This window comes from Heliangelus exortis, chromosome 1, assembly GCF_036169615.1.
Source record: "Heliangelus exortis chromosome 1, bHelExo1.hap1, whole genome shotgun sequence".
NCBI classification, from domain to species: domain Eukaryota; kingdom Metazoa; phylum Chordata; class Aves; order Apodiformes; family Trochilidae; genus Heliangelus; species Heliangelus exortis.
The window spans coordinates 66,127,143-66,147,771 of NC_092422.1; the positions used below are offsets into that span (position 1 = coordinate 66,127,143).

Below are 20,629 nucleotides of genomic sequence, written 5' to 3' on the forward strand. Positions count from 1 at the left end.
CACACAAAAAAACCCAAAAAACAAACAAAAAAACCTAACAAGAAAACCTCTAGCACTCTCTTCAGCCTCAACTTCCCAAATAATAACCTAAACGAAAACGTTTTAATCACACAACAGTATCACAAGAAATTTAAATGTCCACAGAAAATGGCAAAGAACCAGAAATATTGCTTCTGTTCATTAAGAAAAAATTAGTTAGTTAAAATTCACAATTTCTCAATCCTAACTTTACAAAGAGGAAGTTTTCTTACTTCAAACAATACCAAAAAAATGAAAACCATTATTAAAGGACAAAACTGCATGAGGGCTCTGTAAGACCAGGCTTCAGTCTATTTAAAAGAAAACAATGTTTTACTGTTCTACATTACAGAAATATCTATGGAAGAAAGAAATATCTGGCCTAAGGCACAACAGTGTATTTTCTAATGTCAATGATAAGGAAAAAAGCCCTTTTGTATCAAATGGCTCTGCAATCAATATGACCACATGTGATGACCAGCAAAAGACAAGAGTTTATCAGCCTGATTTTTAATTATATTCAAGGGCTTTTTATTTCCTCCCCCCCCCCCCTTTTTTTTTTTTTCCTTCATGTTCGCTGTTATGAAAGCAACAGCTGAATAATTCATGTGACCACTTGGAAAAGTAACACAGGCAACAGAATCACTACTGTCTTCAATTATCTAATGTAGTGAGTTTTAAAAAAGCAGTCCTTTGTCAAGCAGGACATACTTTACTCATTAGAGTCTAAATCACTCAATATTTTAACAAGTGTCCCCTCTCCCCCCCAAAAAACTACTGTGTGGATTAAAATGCACTGAAAATAAAACTAGCAGCCTTTGCTCCATTCACTTCTTCATTGTTCAGCTTTGTGATAAAAATCCATCTCATGGCTGAAACACAAAGGAACCTGACAGATGTACATAGCACTCTGAGCTAAACATCCAGATACTAAAATCACAACTTCAGCTTAAGATACCTGTATTCTGTTGAGCTCTACAACTGGCCCGTGCTGACGATCTCTGACCATAGTTGCTTGCACAACTTTTCTGAAAGCTGCCTCCTAAAAAAAGAAGAATAAAAAAAATTTAAATAGTGGCAAAACTCTGATCAAATAAGAAAGCTGCATGTATTTAAAAATAAGTAGAACAGAGAAATTGATCCTGCAATACTCTCCTTCAACAATTTCCTCCTGAGTACAATCACAGAACACGAGAAAGGGCATTACACAAGTATTTCTTTAGAATAAATGGAAACAAGCAAACTTCTAATATACTAAAAAACAAACAAAAGCAGCAGAAAATTAAGCTGTGAGATGTTAGGTAAGGGTTATGCTAAAAAGGAGGAAGTATCCTGTAACTTCCATGGCTTGAAAGGTTGTACTGCACCCATATTCAGTTATTACAAAGCAATCAGCATGCCACTGAGTAAAGGGAACAGTTAGCTTATAACAGAATAACGTATGTATATGGAGAATAATTAGTTTTAGAGAAAAACAGTTTAAAAAGCTGAAGACAATATAAACTTGCAATGGGAGACAATTAATAAACAACAAATGAAAAAAACCCAAAAAATCTTGTCATGACAGTTCAAGTATCTGTGGTCCCCTCACTAAACACTTGGATCAAGTTGCTACTGTCAGTTTTAAGCAAGCTTTAAAAAGATTTTTCAGTCTTTAGAATTTCTGAAGGTAAGTCTGGATACAAATACAGCATTGCAACTTCTGAGGTCTCTGTTGAATGAATTTAACATAAAATATTCCTGGTATCACATTTTATCTTTTATCTGAAGCCTTTCTGTAACTGTCCTGCAGACACTTGAAATAAATTATTTTAAATATGCCTTTGGTATACTCCTTCCTATGTTTCACATCATATACCTAAAGAATGCCTATTAATAGTAGCATATAATATTAATGCTAATGCCAATAGTAGCATATAAAAGTGTCATGAACAAAACAGCTAGGATTTCCCTTTCCTTTTTTCCAATTCAGGTTTTGATGAACAATGTGTGGCTTTCTCTTGGTCTGTGAAGCATCTATTCTGATGGATTGTGTTAACTACACAATTGTACTGGAGTGCCTAGAAAGAGACCTTGAGACAATTCATGCTAAGAAGTCAAGTTACAGACCATGTGTCTTATTTAAGGGTGCAGAACAGCACTGTGGAGGGAAGTTTAGCTGCTTCTCTTTTCACTGTATCTCCCAGCAGATTCTGTCAGTTTGTGTAAGGTTATCATTTTTTGTTAGGTAAGTTACTATGGCACTGTTCATACTGAAGGCAACTCATGTTTTTAAAGGCTTTCTGTATTAAAGTTTTGAGTAAGTGTTTCAGCCTTCAGGTATGACCATATTGTACCTATTTTCCATTTTTTCCCCACACCTATCTTCAATTTTTTTTCCAGGATAGCATCTACTGAATACTTCCAAATAATTCAGCTATAATACAAAATTAAGATTTCCAGGGTAAAGTTAATTTTAAGATCAACACATAACAGCAATATGAGTAACTGAGGAGCAAATAATAAAAAGAACACAGTCACGAAGAATTTCGTACAATATGAATGCAAATATTTCATACTGCTTGTAGAACAAATTAAGATAAATAATTCCATTTTCTTAAAAAACACCTTCAACAGTGACAAATCATTCCCTTAAAAAACATTCTGATAAATACCTTTCCCTGTGATATCAGTATTCCTCGTAATGTGTCAAACCCAACTGAAGGTCCTTGGCCAGTTTCATCCAGTCTTCCTTCAAGATCAAACATTGGAATGCAAGGACAGAAGAGTTCAGAAATGTGATGCAACAGCAGAAGCCTGTTTCTCAAGGAAATGATGGGAATTTCCTGCAGATGATTGTACTCCATAGGAACCTGTAACAAGACAATGATGTTTGAATGTAATTTAGAATTATTATACACTTTATTAAGCAGAAGAACAATTTCAAGATTTTCAGGTAAATTAGTAATAAAAATTCAAATACTTGCTTATTTGCATTGTCAAAACTTAATAGAGTTCATTTGTTCATAAAAGATTCTAATAGTATCCATCTAAAGTGAAACAGCTATTAAGAACATGAAAGTATATTCTTGTTATTCTACACTTTACAATTCTCTTTATCCATAAACAGACACATTCTTCTCAATGCAAAGCAAGCAATGAAAAACTCTGCTGGAAGGTGCACAATTTTCATACCTGGAATACAGAATGAAAATTCCTGCCAATTTGCAAACTGAGTTCTGCATTGGATTAGTAACTGAATGAAGTATTTCTCACCTCAGAAAACTGGAATTCTTCTCTGGAAATATGGAAGTAAAACAAAGTAACTGGCTCAAACTCCAAGTCAAAGCATGTTGACTTATGCAGGGATTTAGAAAGGAAATGCATATACTAAAAGATCAACAATAAGCATACTATATTTAAAATCTGAATGCAGTAAGCCACAAACATTACCTGTGTGGGGAGCTTGCCAGCATTAGCAGGTTTACTGGTTGACCAAGCTAAAGTATGTGCTGAACCACATGCTACTCTGTTGATCTTTTTACCCTGAAGTGCTGCAACCAACCGTGGTCTTTGGATGGCATTAGTTGTCCCATCTCCAAGCTGCCCTTCATCATTATCTCCCCACGTATATACTTCCCCTAAAACAAGAAAAAACAATTAATTGTTCTGCAGCTAAGACAGAGGCTTTTTGTCTTTTTTTTTTTGTTTGTTAATTAACATTGATAAATCATGTAACCAAACAAGGCCTTGGACTGCAATCAAGATTTCTAGTACTGATGGCCACCTTGAAATTCAGTATCTAGTGCAGATAACTCTTGAATGACAGTTAGGTCCATGACTTATGTAAAGCAGCTAGTATAAGATACATTTATTTCCTCATAGTCTGCACAACTTAAAAGTTCTGTTCTGGATCAGAGGGAAAGGTGGAACAGAAGAATAACAACAGATATATCAGAAACATTGTTTTATTTGACAGTTTCTCAGCAAAAAATGCTGATATTATAAAAGCTTAGCATTTTGTATGAGAAGAAAAAAAAAAATTCTTCTTTTACCAGACAGTACATTAAAATGAGTGCTTACTGCTGCAAGATAATTGGGAAATTCTTTTAAAATAGCAATCTTGTTTCTGAGCACTCATTTTCTGTAGCTATATCTTATTCCACTAACACCTATAAAACACAGTTATTGTGCAGACTTGTTAATGAAATGTGGGAGTGAGTCTGCTACAAAGAATATCCAGTATCTCAACATGTTCTATAAGAAGCAATATTGTTTGTGCAGTGCTTCAGTTAGCAGATTTAAAACATTAGCCTTAGAAGACAAACAAAACAAAACAAACAAAAAACACCATTAAATCCATTAAGTCAACTACTTGGCCTACCACTAATTACTTTTAGAGCTCTATATTGACTATAGGTGTTTATGAAACAAACTCTATATTTTCTATTAACTGAGTTGGGTTTATGTGATCATTTTAGATCAATGACATGCTTGCTACTCAAGAAATATGCAACACTGCAAGCACAAAATATGAAAGTACATCCACACACATAGAGAACCAGTATTTTTAGCAAGGCTAGCCTACCAACAGCTGGTTAAAAAAATATAAAGTCTTGTTTTCTACAAATTCAGTAGAAGTAGTGAGAACCAAGTAAACAATTTGATTGTTATACCATCTTCAGTGCAGCAAACACAGTGTAAGGAGCCAGTAGCAATTGCAATGACTTTCTTTCCTTGCAGCCCCTGCACTTGTCGTGGTCTTCTAACATGGTCATCAGACCCATGGCCCAAGCGATGATAATCTCCTTTGCCCCTGCAAGAAGGTGTAAAGCATTTCAAAACTAGAAAAATCATGGGGAAAAAACAGAACAACAAACTGTGTCTGGTATTTGGCTTGTAAATGTAATTACAAACAGTCCGACACCAAAATACTCCAAATACCTAACATTAATTATTCTTAGCTCACACGACACGGATGTCATGTTGCTGATACAGTAAAAATTCTTCAGCCTTCAATATACTGTTCCTACATATTCTGTGTAGGTCTTCACATGACTTTTGGTTTTTTCCTCTTAAAAGGGTCAAGTATTACAATTGTTCATCTGCAAACACAGTACATTGACTGACCTTGGAGACTGGAACTCTGGACAGTTTAATGATATCTACTGTCATTCAAAAAATGGGGCAGAGGGATGTTGGGAAGGCATCTTGTTTAATCTTTAAACAATTAAGTCTAGTAGAGTAAACTACAAAATTCAAAATGAATGAACAAAAATCAATCCTCAGACTACAGGCACCACCAGCTAGACACAGTTTTGGTAATTCATGTTATTTATGCCAACATCTTCTGCCTTGAATGACATTTCAGGCTTCCACTTCCTCTGACCTCTTTGGAACTTCGGCACCTTGCAGTGGTCAGTGGCTGGAATGACAACTCTGTGCTTAGACATCCAAGAAAAAATACTTTTCAGTCATATAGCACTATAAAGTATTCCTGCGAGTGGCAGATGAAGTCAGTCTAACACTAATACCTGTTGCAGACAAGATTACATCTAACAGTCAAAATAAAAAATACAAAATACTTACCAGGTATACACTGCTCCAGATTTTGTAAGAGCCACAGAAAATTGTGATCCACATTCTACTTTAACCACTCCAAGGCCTGTGAGGGAATCAATCTAGGAAAACAGAATCAAATTAAACAGAAGTTAATTAAGGATGCTATAGTTTCACAGATTGAACTGTCTTAAGTAAAATACAAGCGTCTCTGTAAGTATATTTGTACATTAAAATGTGTATGTAGACCATTTAGTAGAATTCTACTTCTTCCATCTCTCTACCATTCAATACCTAAACATTAAAAAGAAGTTCAGATTTGGAAATCTGTCAAAGATCATCTATACATTTTGTCACTAGTTACTCAGCAATTGCTCCTTAATGGAAAGAATAAGGTTCTGCCTCCACATACTCAACATTCATGATCCCTAGATCCTATGACACAGATGTCATTCTGTTGACATAGTAAAAATATTTAAATCTCCTGTATACTCTTCATATTTATTTTGTGTAAGTACTTACACCATTTTACCAGCAATCCTGATTGATGAAATACAAACAAGCTATTTCCATAGTGTTACACCATGATAAGAACCTGTTATTTGGGACAGGCTGGCAGACTTAGTCCATTTGGAAACAAAATGGGGACACCTGTATCCAGGTAATAAAGTGTGATTCTGGAGTAAGAATCTAAAATCCACTGTGCATACGTATACATAGTGACACATTTCTCAAACACAAATATTTATCTTCATAACAAGTGCTGCAATTCAAATAAGATGGCTATACAGATTTCATTGTTAACATATGAAAAAATTCCAAGTTAACTATGCATTCACATGGAAGGTTTAATAAAAAGTAAAATTAGTTTTTAATAAATTAATACCCCTTTCTGGAATGAAGTTATGCCTCCAGCAAACACACTGAAGTATGAAGAGTTCTTGGTAAAATCTAAAGTTTTGACAGGAACCAAAATTAAAATGAGAAATATTGCTGGAACCAGCAAAGTTCTCCAACAAAAAAAAAAAAATCTTCAAGTACATTTTAAAGCTCAGCACAGAATTTAAAGACTTGTCAGTGTAGCCTACAAAAGGTCACTATTAACAGCACTCAGAAGAATACCAATGTCCCAGGAGGGATTTAAGTTTGCACAGACTGACAAATCTGTCTTCAGTCTTCTCCATCTATCTCATGATTTCTAAAACAATGAAAAAATTACAGTCAATTACCTTCATTGGTACTTTACAGCCATCACTGCCTCCTCTCCCAAGTTTTCCATAATCTCCATCACCCCAGGACCAGACTGTATCATCATCAGTCAGGCACAGTGTTTGTGCATCTCCACTGCCACAGGCTATGTCAATCACACGGTAGCCTTGGAGAGCTTCCACCTGTGAAGACATTACCCTTTTTTATTCATAATATAAGACTCAGTCATTTAATTTCAGAAAATATGACCAACCCAACTAGAAGTGCTTCACTGAAACTACAAGTCTGAAATACCATAGGAAGAAGCAAATAAAGGCAAGTAAAATGGCTTTGCTCTTTTCAAACCAGCAAAATGGAAACTATGTATTTCAAATACCAGATTAGTCTTTTTAATTGGCTAAGTAGCTGTGGGGTGTTTTTTTGACCTAGCAAGTCAGGGAAATAATTCATACAAAACACAGTTATTAAAGACTATCTTCTGCTTAAATAGTTCCAAGTTCTCTGCGTATTTTATACAGTTAAAAAAAAATTTAAAAATTTTCAAATACTCTTTTACTTGTTCACAGTTTTCTACCAATTGCATCATAATCTGAATTTAACCAACATCTTTTGAAATGTTGCCCTCTAGTGATAAATGTGAGATCTGGATGCACAAAGCAAAAGAATGATTATATATTGGTCAGTATACTCTTTATACATTCAATACAGTCCAAGGTTTTAGATCCACCACTTAAATAGAAACTGCTATCTTCTTCATCAGTAATTGTTTAAATCAAATTTCTTTAGCAAATAGCAATTAAATACCTCATCATTAGTTAGGTTGAATTCTTCTTAAATTAGCATATACTTCAGTAACATCTCAGTATTCAATTGTGAGAATTAACAATATCATTATTATGTGAGGTTTGCAAGTGATTAAGTGGCTGTCACTGTAATCACTGGTATGTTTTCCACACAGTAAACAATGAGGAGACCTGGTAGGCAAGGAACTCACTTGTTACTTCCAGTGCAAACTATTCCTGTGAAGGGGTAGAATTTACTGAGTGGTGGGGTGTTTGATTTGGGTCTGTCTTCTCTAAAATAAGTTCCTTACAAGCTGTTTCATGATCTCAAAGTTTTACAGCTCCGCTTCCACTTTATTCTTCCAATCCACTCCTGTTTTCTAAAGCAACTGTTAGTTTCTTAGAAATGCATGCCACCCTTCAGCTCTTTAATTCTTTATACACAGAAATGTAAAAAGTTACAAATCAAAAGGTCAGCACTGGACTAAGACTGTATACAAGTCCAAAAGTTTCTTACCAATTTAGGTTTTAGCTGGTCCTCACTATCTCCATGCCCAAGGCGTCCATATCTTCCCTTTCCCCACGTGAAAAGGTCTCCTGCAGCTGTAATACATGCACTGTGTGCTCCCCCAGCAGCAATGTCAACCACTTCTATACCTCTCAGAGACTCAATTACACGAGGACGATCACAAGGGCTGAAATGAAAATATTTGTATTGACATAACTTTAAGAACAGACCATTCACATTCACCAATATATGAAGAGAGGTTTTTAACCCGACTACGAGGACAGCAAAAAAACCTGAGTATTTCCTTTTGTTCCAGTTTAATATCCTAAAGATTTATGTTTCATTAGTCATTTAGAAATATTTTAGAGGCCTATAAAAGCTATAAATATTTTACTAAATACTGCAGCATTTAAGGTAAACTGAAACTACAAAGCCACTTCAATCAAAAACTAGTAAAAGCTAAGCATTCACACTGGGAAATGAGTCCAGAGGTAACAACATAACCTATTCAATGTAGGCAACAATGCCTACGGAGATCAGAAGCAGAACAGCAGTTCTGCTCCCTAAAGCACAAGACAGATGCCAAAGGAAGGACTTAGGCATCCACACGTGTTAGAACAAGGTATCTAATTAGAGATATCAGAGTAACTGTGTATCTGAAAAATATTTTGTGGTCTATTCAATGTCCATTTACACATCACTACTTTACACTGACTTCTACATGTAGGCAGTACTCAAACAACACTTGTAGTACATAGAAACAATAAGTATCCATTAATAATTTTTAAAATAACATTTCAAAGTTTTTCTTACCTTCGGTTTCCATGACCAAGTTTCCCATCTTCTGCTTCACCCCAAGAATAAACTTCTCCTTCAGAAGACAATGCCAAACAGTGCTTTCCTCCTGAGTTCACTGCAACTTTCTTTATAAACACATGTTGAATGGATTCCAGTAAAGTTGGAGTAGAAACCGACTCTGTTCCTCCAATTCCAAGCCTACCACCTGCTCCATATCCAGTGGCATACAGCTTTAAAGTAAAGAAAAGAATTTACTTTTGTTTGCCTCTTGAAGAATATTCACTAGACCTCTAGAGAAAAATTCTTTAAAAATATACATAAAATACAGTTAAAGGAAAGCGTGAAAAAAAACCTTTCTTACATGCCTATACAAATTTTCAGAAAAAGAGGCACTTGAAATTATTTCACAAAAACATGAAAATATGGCTACACTGAAGTCAATATGAACTGTCCCTGGCTTAATTGGATTTGAGTTCCTAATTTGATTTCAATTCCTAATTTGATTTCAATTCCTAATTTGACTTGATTTTAATGCTAATCTTCATCTTATTTTAAATCCTAAGGATTATTTTGTAAAAGCATCAAGAAGCCAAACCTTTGTTTGATAACATTACAAAACTATCTGTCACCTCTAAGTCAAGCAGCAAGTTTCTAGTTTTCTTTCTTCTGTGGAATATACACATCTAAATACAGTTCCTTCTTCCCCTCCAATCCCAGAAATATAACTAAGTACTGCTTTTCACTCTCTGTCTACCTCAAAGTATTTTCTCTGAATAGAATGATGTCAAGCAATGTCATGATCTGCCCTTATCCTTCTGTCAATTATTAACAAGGATGATACTGACTGCTGAGGATAAAATCACTACACTATCTCACTAGACAAATGTAACTGTTACAAAAAGCTCTGGCTAAAATTCTCTATCACATCCTTAACACAAAACTGCCTTCTGTATCAAAATAAATACTCTTTCAAGTTTCTGAACTTTTTTTTCTCCTATGCCTTACCCTAAGCCTTGGCATGGTGTTCCTTTTCACTCAGGATTCAAGAATCTGCTAATTAGATCCTCCAATACCTAATTTACAGGCTCGTGGCCAAGTGTGAACAATTCCAGATTCCAATTAGACCTCTCCCCTGCCAGAGAGACCCAATCATCACATTTTACTTTATACCCTATTCTATGCAACGCCATAACCAGGTTACATAACCAGGTATATTCAGCTTTACTGAAATAAACTAAAATGCATGGCCTTTTCCATGCATTTAATTTTGTAGTACACTGAATTCTAGAATGCACTGGTGGATTTGGTATAGTGGATATATATGGATTTGGCTCTTTCTCTTAAAAAAAAAAAAAACAAAACCCCAAAACCCTTAGTCATCACAAAAACAATAACAACCATCATCTGTGCTATGCACATTTTTCATTTAGCCAAACCCATTTATACTGAGGATTATATATTTCAAGGGAGTAACAAACATTTGTTGTACTCTTACTTTTCCATCAGCTGTCACTGCAAACAGAGTCTGTTCACCACCAATTAACTGCACTGGTCTAAGGGTGGCAAGAGCTTCACATGGAGTTGGGACTTTGACTTTTGCCCCTTCAATCCCACCAAGCTGTCCTCTGTGATTATGACCCCAACCATAAATAGTTCCACTGCCTCCAGCCGAAAGTGTCCAGTCATCAGGTCTTCTGTATAAAGTGCAAAACAAACTATATTTTAAAAGAGCTTTTAAAAAGTCACAGAAAAATGCAGTTTATCATTGTACAACAATGAAGCATCACAAGACTGAATCGATGACAGTTGAAAGAAATAACCTGTTCATCCACTGGACAAGTTGCTCATCCTGTTCTCTCTTAAAGACATCATGGCACTCATGAAGAACATCCATATTTTCATTATCTGCCATTAATTCTCGAATTTTCTTTGCCACCTGTAAGATATTTTGGATTAAACAACATTATTCAAACTGCCAGTTACTCCTACCAAAATACTTCAAACTTAGTGTATCCTTTTAAACGAAACACTTTTGTATATTCCATGAACCATTAAAAATATCCCTGCAGTACCTCATCAAGGAAAAGGCGAGGCAATGGTGTTCTTTTATCAAGAGCCACAGCAACCCTGGATGCCATACAGTATCTCCTGAACCAGGCCCATTTGTGTGTCTCTGCACAGCAAGGGAGAGTGTCCAACTCCAGATCACAAGCAAGAGCCACGAGTACCTTCAGACAATCAAAAAACATTTTAGAGATGTATCAAAAATGTGTAGTAAAAAGTGATATGCATTTGATGTCATTGAACAGCTCACAGACCAGCAGGGCCTGAACAGTCTCTGTGACGATGTAAAGTACAAGGGACATTAAGAGCCATCTTCATTGATGGAGCAGAATCAAGTGTACCCACAATATCTCACAGGGTTATGAATTTAATGTTCTCTTCCAACACAGAAATTTTCACAACCCTCTTGAGAAAAACACCTACATTAATTAACTTTTCTATATTAAATACCACATACTGAACTTTTTACCTTCCATTTCTACACAGTCTCCTTCCTACGATTAAATCAATTTTCAACTGATTTTTTATTTGATTCAATTTCTAATCAATGTTATCGACAAAGATTGTGAACAATGGATTACTTCTTTCCTATATAAAACTGCTATGCATTTTAAGAATTTCCTTTCCTTATGACAGAAGTCCTCTTACTAACTTTTACTACATGGGGGGTTTTTTTCAGCCTTTTATACTTACTGCTCTTAACATTTTCTCATCTTCTTTACTTTTCCTTTGTAGTATGGGGTCCAAAACTGAATAGCCCTCCCTTTAAAACAGAGATTCTTATCCATTCCAATTGTATGCAAATAACCTTCAGATTATATAAATAAATAAAGAACTTACAGCATTCCTATTAGGAAAACCCAGAAATTAATTTAACAAAAGTGTAGAGTACTTCCAAGATGTTTTTCTGACCTACTTACCCCTGCCTAGCTAAGTAGACCTTATTCTGTATTTGTTTATTTGATTCTCCTTTTAAAAAGGGTACTCTGATTTTGTCAGAAAGTTTCTGATACAGGACTCAGTGAGCTTAAACACATTTCACAAAAAAAAAAAAAAAAAAAAAAAATCCAGAACTACACTAATGAATTATTTATTGATTGTGCACCATTACCTTAAAGAAAGGGCTGTGGAGCAGTTGTTTGCCACCTCTCACAATGGGGTCCTCATAATCAAACTGTCGCTGCAAAGCTTCTGGAAGACCTTTAACCAAAGCAGCTAAAGCACTCCCTGTGAAACTCTGAAGAAACCACATAACCAGAAAGTTAGGATTTGTGTGTATTACAAAAAATACATTATTTTAGATAAATACAGCTAGCTATGTGAAGTACCACTTACATCCATTTCCCCATACAAATTATTCTTTCACTCTTTGCCAATTCCAAAACCACACCTATATCATACTGGAATTATTGATTTCTTCCTAAAACAGAGGACACTTACAGACCTGTGCAAGAAGGCTATTCGCTTGCACATTACCCATTTTGCCATTAACAACAAAAATGCATTTCAGTGCTTCACATGCATCTTAATGTGAAAAGGAGAGCACTGCTGCCTTCTTACCAAAGCTCTTGTTTCTCCATCATTATCCCCTAGGATGCGGTTGATGTTAATAGATTGACCAAACTCAGTCGTCAGCAGTTTCCGTAGTCTCTGCAAGGCCCACATCCTGTGACCAGCAGCTAAGGAAACAGAAGCACACAGAACAACTTAAAACAACCACTTTCATTTCAAACAAACAGATTTAATTTTCAGAATACACCTACCTAAGGCACTCAGCTGAGCACAAGCTGCAAGGGAAGCTGCCAAACGAGGAACTATACTCCTGTTGGAAGCAAAATTTAAGCGAAAATCCAGCAAACACGTAACCAAATCCATCGAGGGACATGAAAGGATGCAACGATCTGAGAGAAGGTCTTTAGGGCCTGCAAGAAAAAAGGTGGGGAAGAGGTCCTCAGACTGAAACGAGAACTGAACACAGGCAGGATTATCTGATCTAAACAGAAAATACAGAATGTCAGTCTGCATCTCGGCTGGTACATTCCACCTCACTTTGAAAGGATTTGAAGCAGAAGGCACTTTCATGACATAATTCACCTAATTACAGACTAGATGCATAAAAAACCTCAATAATATCAGATGAACCGTGCCTCAAAAGTATCCTCTCTTCACTGATTAAGAGGCAAACTAGAGAAAACTACAAAATATTTTTGTCTCTTCTCTATGCAGGAGTGCACCTCTCAAGACTTTGATGTTTCCTACGTATCAATGAAAACGTTTTCTTAGCATGAATGTAAATGAACTACTGAACTCTGGCATGTAAATACGATGCAATAAATGCAACTGCAAAAATCAGACAAGTAAACCTACTCTCTCACCCTTTTGTAAATGTCCTATCTGATAACTTACCTGCAGCTGGCATGATGGGGTAAACAGTGAATCGCCACCCCCCATCCATTCACAGAGCCATCACTGATGAACTTCCACTTCAGTTCATCCCCTGGAATCCGCAGTTCACTAGACCAGTCTGACCACTCACGACCTGTTACAGCAAGGAATATGTAAAAAAAAAACCTCATCCATATCATCTGAGAAAATGCAAATTTCCCCCATGACCACGTATTTTAAACATCACTTACATGCATCCAAGAACAAGGAAAAAAGCTACGTCAAAAACATGAAAATAACTCTAGCCATGTTACACTAACAAAACTGCATCTTTAACACTTCAATTAGCACAGCTAAAAGGTACTTTTACTACTACATTCAAAACACATTAACGAGATCTTACTAAAATCCAATGTCTTACTTTCCAATAATCTTCTCATGTTACAAAAATATATAACAACATACACATTAAATTAAACGTTACAGCACTTTTTCAACAAGGAATTCAAATCAGAAATCTCTCAGTAATGAAACTCAGGCAAAGAGGAAAAAAGGAAAAGAGAAAAGGAAAAGAGAAAAGGAGAAAAGGGAAAAGAGAAAAGGAAAAGAGAAAAGGAAAAGAGAAAAGGAAAAGAGAAAAGGAAAAGAGAAAAGGAAAAGAGAAAAGGAAAAGAGAAAAGGAAAGAGAAAAGGAAAAGAGAAAAGGAAAAAGAGAAAAGGAAAAGAGAAAAGGAAAAGAGAAAAGGAAAAGAGAAAAGGAAAAGAGAGAAAAGGAAAAAGAGAAAAGGAAAAGAGAAAAGGAAAAGAGAAAAGGAAAAGAGAAAAGGAAAAGAGAAAAGGAAAAGAGAAAAGGAAAAGAGAAAAGGAAAAGAGAAAAGGAAAAGAGAAAAGGAAAAGAGAAAAGGAAAAGAGAAAAGGAAAAGAGAAAAGGAAAAGAGAAAAGGAAAAGAGAAAAGGAAAAGAGAAAAGGAAAAGAGAAAAGGAAAAGAGAAAAGGAAAAGAGGAAAAGGAAAAGAGAAAAGGAAAAGAGAAAAAGGAAAAGAGAAAAGGAAAAGAGAAAAGGAAAAGAGAAAAGGAAAAGAGAAAGGAAAAGAGAAAAGGAAAAGAGAAAAGGGAAAAGAGAAAAGGAAAAGAGAAAAGGAAAAGAGAAAGGAAAAGAGAAAAGGAAAAGAGAAAAGGAAAAGAGAAAAGGAAAAGAGAAAAGGAAAAGAGAAAAGGAAAAGAGAAAAGGAAAAGAGAAAAGGAAAAGAGAAAAGGAAAAGAGAAAAGGAAAAGAGAAAAGGAAAAGAGAAAAGGAAAAGAGAAAAGGAAAAGAGAAAAGGAAAAAAGAAAAGGAAAAAAGAAAAGGAAAAGAGAAAAGGAAAGAGAAGGAAAAAGAAAAGGAAAAAAGAAAAGGAAAAAAGAAAAGGAAAAAAGAAAAGGAAAAAAGAAAAAAAGAAAAGAAAGAGAAGTATCCTCTTCCAACTGTGTTTCAATCTATTAAAATATACTTTGATTATACAGAAATCCACCACGTGTTAGCAGGGGTGCTAAACACTGATTTTTTACACTCTAACTGCTCTTTGAAAGATCATGGCAACATGTTCTTCTAAAAGTTTCTCTATATTCAAAAATGCACTCTTACATGTCCGTGTCTAGATCTTGCAGTTTTTTCAGTTTTAAACAGAATATCAATTTACATGCTTCTTCCCCCCCCTTTTTTTTTTATTAATGAGCACTATGCCTCACAAAGTCAGTCAGTGCGTTGATTTCATTCAGCATTTACAGCAAATGACACAGGCATTTTCTTCTCTGAGAAATGTACACTTTTTTCTGTAGTGCTGATGGACAGAGTAGAATTTGTTCGACACCATCCATTATGGTGAGGGGCGCTCTGTAGAACACTGGCGATCAAATTCTACCCTCAGTCCCTCAGCACCTAAACAGCAACAAAAAGTTTACACATTTCTACAGAGCAATCGATACCACAAACAAATGCAGTATTTTAGAAATCCACATGAAATCAAACGCAGTTGTTTGGAAGCCATAGTGCTCATTAATTAAAAAAAAAAACCCAAAAAGCTTTCATTGGTTTAATGACATTGTTTGTCTGTAATTTCTTCTTTTTGAAAGACTTACATCCTAGCAAGTTCATGTGAGCAGGGGCTAGCAGACAGAAGCCTACATTCAGAACATTCCAAACTGAAGTTGCAATAGAGAAAAAACATCAGTTTTACAGTTAAGGCAAATAGCTCTTTGTTGCCTGTACCTTTTGAGAAGTACTAGATAACATTGATAGAAGCACTAGATGAAAAGACAACATTAAAGCAAGAGTATTTCCCTAATACTCAAGACTAGAAGATAGGTGTTCAATTATTGACCCTGAAAAGGACTCAGTCCTTCTCAGCTTCATAACTGAACAAAGAACAGCAATGATTTCACAGGACTAAGATACTGATGCAGCATATAAGATTCTGAAGAAATAATTTATTATAGCAACAGGACACAACATGGCTTTAAAAGTCCACTATGTTAAGGAAGAATTTTATGCATGCAGGCTTGAAAATAACTGAATTAAAGTAAGATAACTCTAGTTCTATACCTGGTATTTTCACTGTGCCACTAGAAGATGTATCATCAGTATATGGATGGCTGCTTTCTACCACAACTGGTTGTGAAGAGAGACGACCACTCTGTGAATCAGTTGCCACATCTTCCAGTTCAGTTACACACAGCTCCAACAACATATCAGCAACCTAAGAGAACAAAAATGTACACTTTACAAAAAGAAAGTTTGGCTAATCTAAAAAATCTAAGCCAAATAACATCCTTCCCAAAATTTTACTAAATAAACAATCAATTCACTTGTTTTCTGAATTCTGATTCACAAACCACAATAGAGATTCAAAAATAGTCCTTTAGGACAAAAACTCCTAAGATTAAAAGCCAAAAAATGTAAGTTTCAAGTAAGTAAATGACAAGACAAGCAATTGTTTTTCTTTAGAGAAAATGCAACCTGTCAAATCTAAATTATTAAGCATAGGCAGCCAGGAGAATAACTAAAGGTGCAAATTTCCCACTGTATTTAGCACTGGTGCAGCCTCACTTTGAGCACTGTGTGGAGTTCTGGGCCCCATCATTTAAGAAGGATGTGAAGGTCCTTTGAGTGCATCCAAAGCTGCTGAAAGGGCCAGAAGGAATGGCCTATGGGCAGTGGTTAAGGACTTTGGGACTGTCTTGTTTGGAGAAAAGGAGGCTGGGAGGTGACCTCACTGCTCTGTACAGCTTCCTGAGGAGGGGAACTGAAAGAGGGAGGTCCTGACATCTTCTCTCCTACCCAGGGAGAGCATCTGCCAGCATGGCTCAAAGCTGTGCCAGGGTGGGTTCAGACTTGGCATTGGGAAGCATTTCTTTACCAAGGGGTGGTCAAACACTGGAACAGGCTTCCTGGAGAGGTGGTTGATGCCCAAAGACTGTCAGGTGTTTAGGAGACATTTGGACAATGCCCATAACATGCTTTAACTTGATCAGCCCTGAACTGGTCAAGAAGTTGGACTTGATGGTCATAGTAGGTCCTTTCCAATTGAAATATCTATTCTATTCTAAATATATAGCCAGTATGTCAATGCTGCAAAACACTGTTTAGAGATAAAATTTTAAAGTAATCATTTTTAAGGAGCAGCTTCAAATAAAAATTCTGACTCAAAAAAACCATCAAAATGTAAAACTCTCACAAAGTTTTTCAGCTATTCACTAGTAGTATTAGAATAATAAGGATTATTATGTAAGTGTGCATATAGCATGCATTTAATTGGTGTGAGAGAGGAAGAACTAGTTCTGAAACTCAGAATAATGGAATAAATAGCTAATTCTGATGAGAAATGTGAAAACTGGGTGAGGGGAGTGGGGTTTTGAGAAATACCATTCAGTTGCTTCTGCATTAATAGTTTCAGTTAGGCTCTCCTATATCCTTACTTCACTCAGATAAAGATATCATAAGGTTTCACTGTTTAAAACTGTAGCTGTTGTATTGTATCATCAGCAAAAGATAAAATTTCACTCAATAAAATGCACACTCCTTAACAAAGTCATTAGTATTCTCTTTGGTTAGTGAAGCCAAGTTTAATAAAACAATACACAAATCAGTTTTGCATAATTACATCAGATGTTTTAAACCAGTCTTTAAGCAGTGCAAAGTCATAAATTAACTATATCATATAAGCATCTGAAGAGGAATGCACTGTTATTCATTAAATAAAAAAGTATCTGAAGGGTAAAGTAGTTGAACAGGAAGTAACTTTCAGTTTATTTTTGTAAGCAGATATTCTATAAATAATATGTGATTTGTGTCATTCTTCCATATAGCTGCTAGTATGCAACATAATAGCATTTATTAATTTTGATTGAAAGTTGCACAAAAAAAGCCACAGCCAGGGATACTTTGTAAATAGTTAAACAGTTAGAAACTTCAGTGCATCAAATAATGTAGATCTTATAAATTAAAAATAATTGCTGTATCTTTAACAATAAACTAAAAGCATTCTTAGCTTGCAATACTGACTGCATCTATTTGACAAACTCAAATGCAAACCACGGAAGTTTTTAAACATTCCATAAAACCAGGAAATAGGTCTTGGTTTAATTCTGCTTTATTTCAATAGCTACAGCCACTTGTCCAAATCATAGATACAGTTAATTAAGCTTCTATTTTGATGTCTAAATGCACCACAATAGATCTATACTCTACTACTGACATTTGTAGAACACATATATATTAACGTAATATTTCTATTAGAATCATTAAGGTTCACATGCAAATTCAACTCAAATTTTAATGTTACTAAGTCTCTCATTCCATGGGAATGGGCACCTCAAATTCTATGAAGGATTCTACTAAGCTGCTAATACAAAGGACACAGTTAAAACAGAACAGAAACAAAACCTGACCTGTGGGTAAGCTGTTCCCATGCCAGACAGCACAGCTGAAAGAACATCTCTTCCCTTTTCACCTGCTCGGTTGGACACAGCGAGCTTTAGCAGGTCAACCATGACTCGTGTGTCATCTGGTACTAAGAGACTGGTAAACTCATCCAAGTACTGTGGTTCTGGGCCAGATACCTTACTTTGACTTTCTACATCCTACAAAAGAAATTGCAGAAATACTTAGGCAGTGGATGATGGAAGAAGTGTTTCACTGATTCTGAACAAGTTAACTTGTCTGAAGAAGTTTCAAGTTGTTTTAAAACACAATTCATGAATCGGGGATTATACGGTACCAAAAGTAAACACTGTCAAATCCATTTGTCAAGTGAAAAGGTTTTTGTTAAACAAACCTCCTTTAACCTCAGATCAACCACAAAAAAAAAAAAAAAAACAACAACAAAAGCCACACACACACACAAAAAACAACCCAAAAACAAACAAACAAAACCACAGAACACCACCACCCCTGTCTTTGGATAGATTTTAAAAATGCAGTAATTAATAGATTAATTTTTAAAACAAGCAGCAAAACTACTTTATAAAAGCAGGACTTAAAAGTTTTAAGAAAGGTATTGACAACATTACTTCTTTGGTTTTTGTCATGGTTTCTGCAATGATACTGGCAGCTCCAGGATCATCTGTGACTGGAATGAAAGGACGGGAAGAAGCAGCAGCAGCTGAGGGAGTTACAGCAGATGGTGTCACAGCATCTTCTGAAGAAACAACCTGGTCAAAATAAATAACAATTAACAAAAGCTGCAGCAGCTGTAAAAATACTGTAAAACTTCAATTTTTCCAAATCTGATATACACAGAGCACTCACTCCTGAATCAGACCACAAAACAACTCTGTAATTTCTGTTATCAAACTAAACAGGACAATATTTTTCAGCTTTACTGTTAAAACACTTTCAAAAATTACCTCCCCTCTCCTGTCCTGCCACGGGTTTGGGCTCAACCTCTCTTCTATATCTCCTACAAGCATGCATTCATCTCCATTTGCAGGGCTTCCTGTAGAAGTAGCATCTGATGGGGGGGCAGGTGATGAAGAAGGACATTCTACTGGTGCAATCATGCTTGCAGGCATCAGTGCTCCAACCACTGCATCTCTGAAACCATTCAGGACAAATTAACATAAACGTAATTGTACCTCGATGAACTTTGAAAAAATAATATTAGTTTGTCTTAATAAAATACAGAAGGGTTTCCAAGCTTTGGAATTTCAAAAGTAGTTTATTCTGCTTCAGGCCTGATGCTTAAATACTGTGTGTTAAGGCCACTAATTTACATGAGATCCTCTTCAACTAATTTTAGAACTCTGCTCTCTACCAGCAAGGAGGGCACTGTCAAGTTTTAGTGTCCTTTCCACACTGTCACCCACTCCTTCCTCAATATAATTTATTATGATTTACTCACACTCTTTTTGCATTATTTACTTGAGCATTCCTAAATAAACAGGTTTTTTTTTTTCCCCATGCACTAGGAACTTCTGTAAAGGAAGCCTAACAGCATACAACTAACATCAGTATCAAAAGAAAACTTAAATTATGTTTAGGTCTACCCTGAGGAGTCCAAACTTGTGAAGCAATTTATACCTGACTCAAGAGACCCTACCAGGTGGTAAGTTTTGTAACCTGTTGCTCTGCAAAAGACAAGAATGTCTGCATGCCTACCTGGCATACATGATTTGCAATGCCATCAGTATATGAGATAATGCCTGCTGTTTGGCAACATTCCCATCAAGTGACAGGAGAATCTTAGCAAGGGAAGGGCGATTCGGCTTGGAACTGTTGGCCCCACTGATTTTGTTACTGACAGCAGAAGAATCTGCATCTGAAGGAACACCTGGAGTGAGAGGAAACAAAAAGAGAAGGCAAGGATTTTTTAATGGTGTGATACATAACTGGAATTGATTTATCTAATTTCTTGTTATTCAGGAATATGATTGCAAAGCTAAATCACTCAACAGTGATTCTTAAACTGCAGTGCCTACAGTTACAACATTAGAGTTAATAATGAAGCTTTGCAGTAAAGACTTCCATAAAATAATGTTCTACCTTGTTACTTACTCAGAAAGATTGAAGCAATTAAAAAACTTTGGTGATCAGCATTTAAACCAAGTTTTAGTTACAAAGAGATTTCAGAAATTGCAATATTTATTAGGGGATCTTAAAAATAGTAATCAAATACTTAAGAATTGTAACAAGAGGTAGCATGCAAGAAGACCAATATTACAGTATTCATCTACCATAACCTTCATGAAGGTCTATCCCATACTAAAGACACAGTCAGTGGGGCATTTGATAAAGCATGTTATATTTTCTTTTCCTGAAGATTAATAAAAGTTTAAACTAATGCTACTTCTG

General features: G+C 35.6%; 2 protein-coding genes across 2 annotated transcripts in view; one reads left to right on the forward strand and one right to left on the reverse strand.

The window, feature by feature from the left end:
- LOC139797453 (magnesium transporter NIPA2-like) overlaps positions 1 to 20,629 on the forward strand; it is a 286,983-nt gene that overhangs the window by 119,878 nt on the left and 146,476 nt on the right. The window lies entirely within an intron of this gene.
- Positions 1 to 20,629, reverse strand: part of HERC2 (HECT and RLD domain containing E3 ubiquitin protein ligase 2) — a 110,414-nt gene that overhangs the window by 10,859 nt on the left and 78,926 nt on the right. Inside the window, 24 exon segments of the mRNA XM_071746686.1 lie at positions 977 to 1,060; positions 2,673 to 2,870; positions 3,451 to 3,638; positions 4,674 to 4,813; positions 5,587 to 5,678; positions 6,786 to 6,947; positions 8,065 to 8,242; positions 8,869 to 9,083; positions 10,349 to 10,547; positions 10,674 to 10,789; positions 10,926 to 11,081; positions 12,029 to 12,154; positions 12,478 to 12,596; positions 12,681 to 12,839; positions 13,324 to 13,363; positions 13,365 to 13,456; positions 13,696 to 13,704; positions 15,132 to 15,173; positions 15,176 to 15,220; positions 15,884 to 16,037; positions 18,229 to 18,420; positions 18,850 to 18,990; positions 19,186 to 19,372; positions 19,937 to 20,108. Of these exon segments, the coding sequence (XP_071602787.1) occupies positions 977 to 1,060; positions 2,673 to 2,870; positions 3,451 to 3,638; positions 4,674 to 4,813; positions 5,587 to 5,678; positions 6,786 to 6,947; positions 8,065 to 8,242; positions 8,869 to 9,083; positions 10,349 to 10,547; positions 10,674 to 10,789; positions 10,926 to 11,081; positions 12,029 to 12,154; positions 12,478 to 12,596; positions 12,681 to 12,839; positions 13,324 to 13,363; positions 13,365 to 13,456; positions 13,696 to 13,704; positions 15,132 to 15,173; positions 15,176 to 15,220; positions 15,884 to 16,037; positions 18,229 to 18,420; positions 18,850 to 18,990; positions 19,186 to 19,372; positions 19,937 to 20,108 (3,206 nt within the window).